Source organism: Chrysochloris asiatica, unplaced genomic scaffold, assembly GCF_000296735.1.
Source record: "Chrysochloris asiatica unplaced genomic scaffold, ChrAsi1.0 scaffold00097, whole genome shotgun sequence".
In the NCBI taxonomy this organism is placed as follows: domain Eukaryota; kingdom Metazoa; phylum Chordata; class Mammalia; order Afrosoricida; family Chrysochloridae; genus Chrysochloris; species Chrysochloris asiatica.
In genome coordinates, this window is record NW_006408615.1 from 7572977 (window position 1) to 7583314 (window position 10338).

Below are 10338 nucleotides of genomic sequence, written 5' to 3' on the forward strand. Positions count from 1 at the left end.
CCTAAAAGAAGTTCTGTGGACAGAGAACCAACAAGAACAGACAACAACTAGAGATTGACATACGTGGCAGCATCACCCTGAACTCAATCAACAAATGGAAGAGTCGAGAGCAGAATAAAACTATAAGAACATATTTAGAGGATCTGGAAGGTCAGTGTATGATCCAAACAATTACAATGTGAAAGAAGGTAAACACAGAGGAACAGAGATCTAGGTGGTGGGACGGTCAGGTAAATTACAGTACAGATTGTCTTACATGGAGGGAAAAGTTAAAGAAATATAAGGCAACCACAATGGTAGGGTTGGGTTGGAAGGATTTGGAGGAGGTGGAGAGAGGCAACGGTAGAGCACAGGGTAACGGCAGATACATCATAGTTTGAGTGTTGGGGAGGGCAATACAAGAAGGGCAAGGAGGTAGAAGAACAAGGTAGATAGGGAAGCACTGAGACAGGTGATGCATCCTTAACCTTGGAACAGCAAGGCTCTGTGATACAGGGATCTAGGCATAGTTTGAAAAGGGGAAATAATGCTAAGATGCTTTACTGTCTTATGAATATTGATTTCCCTTGTCTACTGTTGTAAAACAGACACTTGAGTGGGATAGAAAGGAATGTCAGGAAACATGATTACAGAAAACTTGTAAACCTGTTTTCAGCCTATAAATGATTGGAATACCTAAAAGGGGTTCTAGAACTTGCCCAGTAAAACAGGCCTCTTGTGGAGCCTTTGCAGAGTATAGGACATTAGTTGGAATCCTGAATCCCATCCAGAACCTTCTGAGGTGGAACATTACCAATAGAAAGGAGAAGCAAACCAGCCTGGAACAACTAGAGTGACAGAAGATGCATCTTCAGGAAAACAACAAAGCAGTACGACTGGCTACTGAAAGAATAAGCAAACTGTTCACCGGGAAGCCATCAAGGCAAACATTCAAATTCCTTCAGGACAAAACCCCCTCTAAGACCGAAACACAAAGGGAACACATGAGCAGGCATGTAAGCTTGCTGGAGAGCATGTTGGTCTACTGGTGAGTGGAAGCGGGAGAAAGGCAGCAATGAAGAAATGTGCTGAGTTCAACCACAGTCCATCGACTCCTGTTGTCCTGGAAATGAGAGAGAGAAGAGGAAGGGCTGTTTGTCCAATATGTGGTGAGACCTGGGAACACCTGAGCCCATGGACAAGGACATAGTCACAGAGGGCTAGAGCTAAGAGTGAAGCATCCAGCTGATAAGAAGTGAGGGGAGATGCATAAGAACATCCAAGTTTGCAGATAGTACCCATTTGATCTAGCCTCAATGGATTGATAATCAGAACTCGACTAGAGGAAGATAAAAAAGAAAACAATTTTTGATAAAGTAAACAAGGGTAAATTGCTACAATTTGATGAACTTGACCTATATTCATGGAGGTTGTAGCTCAACAGAGCTGAAAGTAGTCTTAAAGCTATCCCCTCTGTATACAGGGTAGATAGGGATGGGCAACTTAGACACTGGCTACCTAAAATGAAGGGGCAATAAAGGCACAAAGTGACTGGCTTACAAGGTTTCAATAGAGAGTTTAATTTAAGAGTAGGGGGGGCAGAGAAAGAGTCCCCACTGAATAGTTGTCATCTTGTCTAGATTGTTGTTATGTGCTGTGGAGTCGGTTCCAACTCAGCAAGTCTGTACAGGGTTTCTGAGGTTATAAATCTTTATGGGAGCAGAAAGCCTTATCTTTCTCCCATGGAACAGCTGGTAGTTTCGAACTGCCTACCATGAGATTAGCAGCCCAGTTCATAACCACTACGCTATCAGAGCTCCTCTAGATAGGTCTGGATAAAAGAGATGGGGATAAGATTCTTATGATTCAATAGTGAGTAATGGTTATCATGACTAATTGTGACTGTCACAATTATAAAGGTAGAAGTTTTGTAACAAAAATGGGGGAGCAGTTAATCTTTCAGTCCAGAAACAAAGGATCCTTGGACCATCAGGGGAGAAGAGCACAAGTGGAATGCGGGCCCTTATCTAGAGAAGCAGTGACACCAGAGATGGAGGCAGAGATGGGGACATGGAGAATAGAGAATGGGCATGGCTGAGGACTCTAGATTCATAGGAAGAGAGGGACTAAGAGCTGGTGGCCATGAGGCAGACTTGCAGAATGTGCCCTTTGGTAGTATAGACTATTCTATATGCCTGAATATCGTTGTTTTTTAAAAAAAGAGGTGAAGTGAATAGAGAGAAATACTGTTACTGATGGTACATGGAGGGAAATGTAATCATTGTGATGAAACAAGTTGTATGATTTGTTGAATGTAAAACTGATGATCTACCCTGTAAACTTTCATTCAATCCACAATAAAAACACTATAAAAAAAAAAAAGTAACAAGTGGCAGCATTAATGGGCTCAAGAATGGCAACAATTGTGAGGTTAGCCCAAGACCAGGTAGTGTTTCATTCTGTTGTGCATAGGGTCACTATGAGTCAGTACCGACTGATAGCACCTAACAACAACAAAGTTTGTTTTACTTTCAATACTTCCATATCTGGATTGAGTTCTGGGTGATGTTGTCATGTATGTTAATCACAGATTGTTTTCTGATGTTGTTGGTTCTCAGTCCAGAAAGCCAAAAATGCCTTTGGTATTTTTTTGTAAAGTTGGTCTGGTTATTGCACACTCCTTTCATTTATGTTTACCTTAAAATGTCCTAATTTTGCCATTATATTTGAGGGACAGATTTGTTGGGTACATGATTCTTGGTTGTCAATTTTTTTCTTTCAGAGTTTTGTATTTGCCATCTCTTGTCTTCTTGCCTGTGTGGTTTCTGCTGAGAAATCAGAGCTTAGTCTTACCGGCTCTCCTTTGTGGATAACTTTTTGTTTTACCCAAGCTTTTCTCAGGATTCGTTTCTTGTCTTTGGTTTTGTAAAATTTGATTATGATATGTCTCCGTGATTTTCTTTTGGGATCTATCCTGTTTGGCATTCGTTCAGCCTCTTGAATGGTTATCTTCTTGTGTTGCATGATGTTAGGAAAGTTTTCTTCCAGCCACTCTTAGACAATTTTCTCCACACTTTTTATTGTCTCTTTTCTGCAATTCTGATCACCTGTAAGTTATTCCTTTTTATGGTGTCTCTCATAAACCTTAGGCTTTCTGCCATTTTTTCTAATTTGTCTTCTAGTTTACAAGATTGGGATATTTATCTTTAAGATCACTAATTTAGGCTTTTAGTCGTTCAGATCTACTCCTTTCCCCTCTAAGTGTACTGTCCAGATCTTTCTGAAATTACTATTTATACTTTCTGAGATTTTAGTATTAATTTTCTGGATTCTTATTTGCAGATTTTGTATTGTTTCAAAGCTTGTATTTATTTTGTCTGTTTGTTCTTGTAATGTTTTCTTAAATTCTTACGAAGTTTTTTTTCTGTTTTTTTCTTGCTTTTCTCCATCTTTCTATCAATCTGTTGAAGATACCTAACTATCATTCTTTTGAATTCTTTTTCAGGTAGTTCCATTACCTTTTCTTCCTCAGAAATGTTTTCTGTCTCTGCATTTTGGCCATCTATTTGAACCACTCTCTCGTTTCCTTGTGTGCTAAAATCAGCTTTTGTCTCTGAGACATTGTAGTGTCATTGTATTTGTATTTAATTGATGATTATATGTTGGTGTGTTCTTAGGCTGTCACCAACTGTCTCCTTGTGGGTATGATCAGAGAATTGAAGCATGTGCACCATTTTCTAGTCACCATTTTTGTATCTCAGTTTAAGGTGGGGTTGGCTGGTGTTGACTGATGTCCACTGATTAGGTTATATAGGAGATGATTTTGGCTGTTGTCCAGTGGGTAGAACTATAGAATTTATGGTTGTGGTTGGGCTGCAGGAACATGGCTGCTCTCTCCTGTTGGGTGGGGCAAATGGAGAAAACAAAACAGAACAAACAAACAAGCACACAGTGAAAACAATATAATAAAGGGGAAGAAAGTCTTACAAAATTCTGTGATGTGATCTCCACGGTCATTCCTATCAACAAGGCCATATTTTCCAACTCTGGATCCTTCCTCTTTGTTTCCAACTTTTGCATTCCAATCACCAATAATTATCAATGCATCTTGATTGGATTTTTGATCGATTGCAGACTGAAGAATTTGGTAGAATTCTTCAATTTCATCATTATTGGCTTTAGTGTTTGGTGCATAAATTGGAATAATTATGGTATTAACTGGTCTTCCATGTGATGCTGTTATGTACCATCAAGTCAGTTCAGACTCATAGCGACCTTATGCAAAATAGAATGAAACACTGTGTGGTCCTGTGCCATTATCACAATTGTTATGTTTGAGCCCCTTGCTGCTGCCACTAAGTCAGTCCATCTCACTGGGGGGGTCCTCTTCCTGTTTGCTGGCCCTCCACTTCATCAAGCATGATGTCCTTCTTCAGGAAGCGGTCCCTCTTCATAATATGTCCAAAGTATGAGAGATGAAGTGTTGCCATCCTGTATTCTAAAGAACATTCTGACTGTACTTCTTCCAGAACAAATTTGATTGTTCTCTGGCAGTCCACGGTACTTTTACTATTCTTCGCCAACACCATAATTCAAATGCATCGATTCTTCTCTGGTCTTCTTTATTTACTGTCCAACTTTTATTTGTGCTTGGTTCAGGCACAGTTTAGTCCTTAAACTGATGTATTTGCTCTTTAAAGAGTCTTTTGCAGCAGATATGCCTAATGCAATTCTATGTCATTTGATTTCTTGACTGCTGCTTCCATGAATGTTGATTACGGATTCAAGCAAAATGAAGTCTTTGACAACATCAACCTTTTCTCCATTTATAAAGATAGTATTTATTGGTCCAGTGGTGAAGATTTTTGTTTTCTTTATATTGAGATGCAATCCGTACTGAAAGCTGTAATCATCGATCTTTATCTGTAAGTATTTTAAGTCCCTTTTCTTTCCAGCAAGCAAAGTTGTGTCATTTGCATCTTGCAGGCTGTTAATGAATCGTCCTCCATTCCTGATGCCACATTCCTCTTCATATAATCAAAATTTCCACATGATTTGCTTAACATACAGATTGAATAAGTATGGTGCAGGAATACACCCTTGACACACACCCACCTTTCCTGATCTGAAACCATTCCGAGTCCCCTTGTTCTGTTCTAACAAAGAATTCTTGGTCAGCATGCAAGTTCCTCATGAGCACTATTAAGTGTTTTGGAATATCTGTTCTTGGCAATTTTATCGATAGTTTATCATGATATGCCTAATCAAAACCCTTTGAATAATCAATAAAGCAGAAATAAACATCTTTCTGGTATTCTATGCTTTCAACCAGCATTCAATTGATGTCAGAAATGATATTCCTAGTTCTGTTTTTCTTGTGAATTTGGCTTGAATTTCTGGCAGTTATCTGTCTTTGTATTGTTGCAAATTGTTTTTTAATTATCTTAAGAAAAATTCTACTTGCATCTGTAGTAATGATTTCCACATTCCATTGGGTCAACTCTCTTTGGAATTGGCACAAATATGGATCTCTTACCATTAGTTGGCCAGATTGTTGTCTTCCAGATTTCTTGACATAGATGTGTTATCTCCTCCAGTGCTGCTCAAAGATTTGTTTGTTCAAAGATTTCAACTTGTGCTCCATCAATTCTTGGAGTCTTGTTTTTAACCAGTGCCTTCAGTGCAACTTAGACTTCAGCCCCATGGGTTCTTGGTGGTATGTTATCTCTTGAAGTATTTGAGTATAGACCAATTATTTTTGCTACAATGACTCTGTATTCCTCCCATCTTCTTTTGATGGTTTCTGTCTCATTCAATATTTTGTTCACAGAATCCTTCAATATTGTATGTTGAGGCTTCATTTTTTTTTTTCTTCTTCTTCTTCAGTTCTTTCAGCTTGAGAGATGCTGAGCAGTCTTTCCTTTTGGTTTTCTAACTCCAGATATTTGCCGCATTTCATTATAATACTCGATTTTGTCTTCTCGAGTTGCTCTTTGACATTTTCTATTCAGCTCTTTTACTTCATTTATTCCATTTCATCTAGCTTCTCTATATTCAAGAGTAAATTTCAGAGTTTCTTCTGACATCCACTTTTGTCTTTTCTTTCTTTCTTGTCTTTTTAATGACCTTTTGATTACTTCTTTTGTGATGTTTTTGATGTCATCCCACAACTCTTCTGGTCTTCAGTCATTAGTGTCTAAGGCGTCAAATCTTGAAATGGTCTATAAATTCAGGTGAGACATACTCAAGGTCATATTTCGGCTCTTGTGGACTTGTTTGAATTTTCTTCAGCTTTGGCTGAACTTGCATATGAGCAATTGGCAAACTGTTCCACATTCTGCCTCTGACCTGAATTTGTCATTTCTACCTTCTCTTCCCACAGATGTAGTCAATTTGATTTTTGTGTATTCTATCTGGTGAGGTCCATGTGTACAGTCATCTTTTATGTTACTTACAAAATGTATTTCCAATGGAGAAGTCATTGATCTTACAAAATTCTATTATGCGATCTCTATGTGAACCGCAAGGTCAGCAGTTCTAAACTACCAGCTACTCCGCGGGAGAAAGATGAGGCCTTCTACTCCCGTAAAGATTTACACCCTCGGAAACCCTGTACAGGGTCGCTATGGGTCAGAACTGACTTGACAGCACTTAACAACAACAACAACAGCATCAGTTCTATAGACAAAGCCATATTTTCCAACTATTGGACCTTCTTCTTTGTTTCAATCACCAATAATTAACAATGCATCTTGATTGCATGTTTGGTCAACACCAGACTGAAGATGGTTGGTTGTTCTTGTTGTTAGGTGCCATAGAGTCGGTACTGACTCATAGCGACCTTATGCACAGCAGAACAAAACACTGCCATGCTTGAGTCCATCAATGCTGCCACTTGGCCATTCCATCTTGTTGGGGGTCTTCCTCTTTTTCTCTGACCCTCCACCTTACCAAACATGATATTCTTCTCCAGCGACTGGTCCCTCCTGACAATACGTCCAAAGTATGAGGGATGAAGTTTGGCCGTCTTGTCTGTCAGTTTGTCGTACTGTGGTGGCTTGTGAGTTTCTGTGATTCAGGAAGCTATGCCACCAGTATTTGAAATATCATCAGGGTGACCCATGGTGGACAGATTTCAGATGAGCTTCCAGATGAAGGCAGACTAGGAAGAAGGAGCGATGAACTACTTCTGAATATTTAGTCACTGAAAACCTTATGAATAGTAGAGAAGACATTGGTAGTGTTCTTCAATTTCATCATCACTGGTTTTAGTGGTTGGTGTGTAAATTTGGATAATAGTGATATTAACTGGTCTTCTTTGTAAGCATATGGATATTATCCTATCACAGATAGCAGTGTACTTCAAAATCGACCTTGAACTGTTCTTTTTGATGATGAATGTGATGCTATTTGTCAATTTGACATTTCTGGCATCGTAGACCAGAGAATTATCTGATTCAGAATAGCTAACACCAGTCCATTTCAACTCACTAATGCCTAGGAAATTGATATTTATGTGCTCCACTTATTTTTGACAGCTTCCAATATTCCTAGATTCACACTTTGTACATTCCATGTTCTGATTACTTATGGGTATGTGAAGCTGTTTCTTCTCATTTTGATTTGTGCTCCAGCAGCAAATGAAGGTTCTTGAAAGCCTTGCTCCATTCGAGTCATTCTGGTCAACTCTACTTTATAATGACAACTCTTGCCCTGTCATATTTCGAGGATCTTCTAATCTGAGAGACTCATCTTCAGGTGCTTTATCTGACAATATTCCACTGTTGTTCATAAGGTCTTAGTGGCTAGCCATTCAGAAGCAGTCCACCTGTTCTTCTTCCTAGTCTGTGTCAGTCTGGAAACTAAGCTGAAACCTATTCACCAAGCAACACACAGGCCACTATAATATGCAAAAATGACAGACGAGTGGTGGCCTGAAAGTTTAGGATGCTAGAAGTCTCAATTCAAGGTGCCAGCGGTAGAGGAAAGTTTTGTCTCTGCTTCTGGTTCCTTGGAAAGCTAATATGGCATGGCATCTGTCTTCCCTCATCTCTGCTTTCTTGTCTGCTTCATATGCTCTTTGATATCTCAAAAGAGATTGATCTAAGACATACCCAACATGGATTATCTCATTAAGGTAAGAAAGAAACCCCATTCCCAAATGAGTTTATAACCACAGGTATAGTTGTTAGGATTTACAGTGCATATATTTGAGGGACACAATTTAATCCATATCAACCAGATGGACATTTCCAGTTCTTTGCTTCTCAGTAATGTGCTCAGTTGCTAACTGAAAGATTGTCAATTCAAATCCACCCAGAGGTGTCTCTGAAGTAAGCCCTGTTGATCTAGCTCTAAAACGTCATGGAGCACAGTTTTACTCTGACATGTATGAAGTCAACTTGATGACAAATATTCTATTTTTTTCTTTTCTGGAAAAATGGGTAATGTGACAGCAGATTATCATCACACTGATCTCCTCCCCCATGATCCCCTATGCCTCCCTCCTCCTGTGTTGGCCTTCTACTTTATACTTTGCAAAACAAAGTCCTATTCATTTACTTTGGCCTTCTTCACATCCCTGGGTTGGGGGCACAGAAGATATCTGTCCCATTTTACAGACCAGTAAACAGGCTCTAGGGAAGCTGGTCAGCGACCAGAGGTCCCACAGCAAGAGGGTACAGATCTCCTTCCTGGATCTGGCCCTTCTGCCCGCAGGTCTCCCATGGAGATGGACAGGGCTGGGCTCCTGGATGCTCTGCCACTCTCAGGCCAGTCCTGGAAATGAGCATCAAGTGGCCAAGGGGCCAGTGACCTGTGCTGGTGTCCCAGCTGTCCTGGGTCAGGCCTCATTGTCTCATTTTCCAGATGGAGAAACTGAGGCAGGAGAGGGGTGTGGGTGGAGCTGGGCCACCTGGTCAGGGGACTGGGGAGGAGTGAAGTGGGGTACTGAGGGAATCTTTATGGGTGCATCTGTCCTGCTTGTGGTCTTGACAAGTGCTGGGGTCTCTGGGCCCCTGAGTCCTGCTGAGGGATCAGTTGGGAAGTGTAGGCTGGGCTGGATCACCTCCAGTTGAAGACAGACATCTCTCCCCCGACCCGTGTTCCTTCAGACAGTGGCCAACATCTGCAGACAAGGCTACCTGGACGCACTGAGATTCCTGGAGAGACGGGGTAGGTGGTATGTCCCATGGTAGGTAGCTGAGGGAGCCCTCATGGGGATCACATGCTGTGAGCACCAGGAGATGCTGCCTGTGAGATGTTCTGTGTCTGTCTTAGCTGGATGCTGGGACCCAGAGAAGTTCCACACCCAGGGGACAGACCCAGAGAGATCACCTAGCAAGAGGGTGCAGTCAAGGAGGGATGTCCAGTGATGTGGGGGCCCTAAGAAGCATCTGACCAGCCTGGGAGACAAGGTGGGCTTCCTGGAGGTGGTGATAGATGCACTGCCAGGTCAGATGTGGAGAATACATCTAGGAGAAGGGGCAGTGAAAGGACAACCCTGGCGGAGGGACGAGAGGAAGCACAAGGTTCTGAGATCGGTGCCTGAAGGGCAGCAATTCAGTGTGGCAGGAGGGGTGTGTGTGTGTGTGTGTGTGTGTGTGTGTGTGTGAGTACCTGTGGGTGTGCATATGTGTTTGTATGCATGTATGCCTGTAGCCACGTGAGTGTGTTTGTGTGAGTGTATGTATGTGTGGGCATGTGTATATATGCACATATATATCATGTGTGCAACTGTGTGTGTGTGCAAATGTGTGTGCATATATGTATACATGTGTACAAGAAAAGGTGTTTTGTGTATATAGGTGTGCTGGAGTGTGTGCATATGTGAGCATATGTGTGTGTGTTAATGTGCATATAGGTACATATGTATTATGTGTGCATGAACATATTTGTGTGTGAATGTATGCTGGATTGTGCCATGTGTGCATGGGTATGTATGCGGGCATGTATGTGTGTGTACATGTGCATGTGTACTGCGTGTGTGTTGTATATACAGATGTGATTGTGTTTGTGTTTGTATGTGTATATGTATTTGTGTGTTTGTGTGCATGTGTGTTGTATATACAGATGTGTTTGTGAGTATGCATATATATATATATTTGTGTATGCTTGTGTGCATGTGTTCTATGTATATGCATGTGTGTATTTTTGTGTAGGTGTGTGTATATGTGTGTTGTATGTAGGCAGATGTGTTTGTGTGTATGTGTCTGAGCATGTGTGTGTTGTGTGCATGTACATGTGCCTTATGCATGTGTGTATAAGAGTATGTGAATATTTATCTATATGTATAAGTGTGTGTATTTGTGTATAAGTCTATGTGTATGTCTGGAAGACAACTGTCTGGCCGACTGATTG

At 40.8% G+C, this 10338-nt stretch overlaps 1 protein-coding gene across 1 annotated transcript in view; it reads left to right on the forward strand.

Annotated features, from left to right (window-relative positions):
• The window catches only part of PNPLA5 (patatin-like phospholipase domain containing 5), a 41737-nt gene that overhangs the window by 26420 nt on the left and 4979 nt on the right, over window positions 1-10338 (forward strand). Inside the window, exon 5 of the mRNA XM_006866899.1 lies at window positions 9097-9153. Within this exon, the coding sequence (XP_006866961.1) occupies window positions 9097-9153 (57 nt within the window). The remainder of the gene's footprint in view (window positions 1-9096; window positions 9154-10338) is intronic.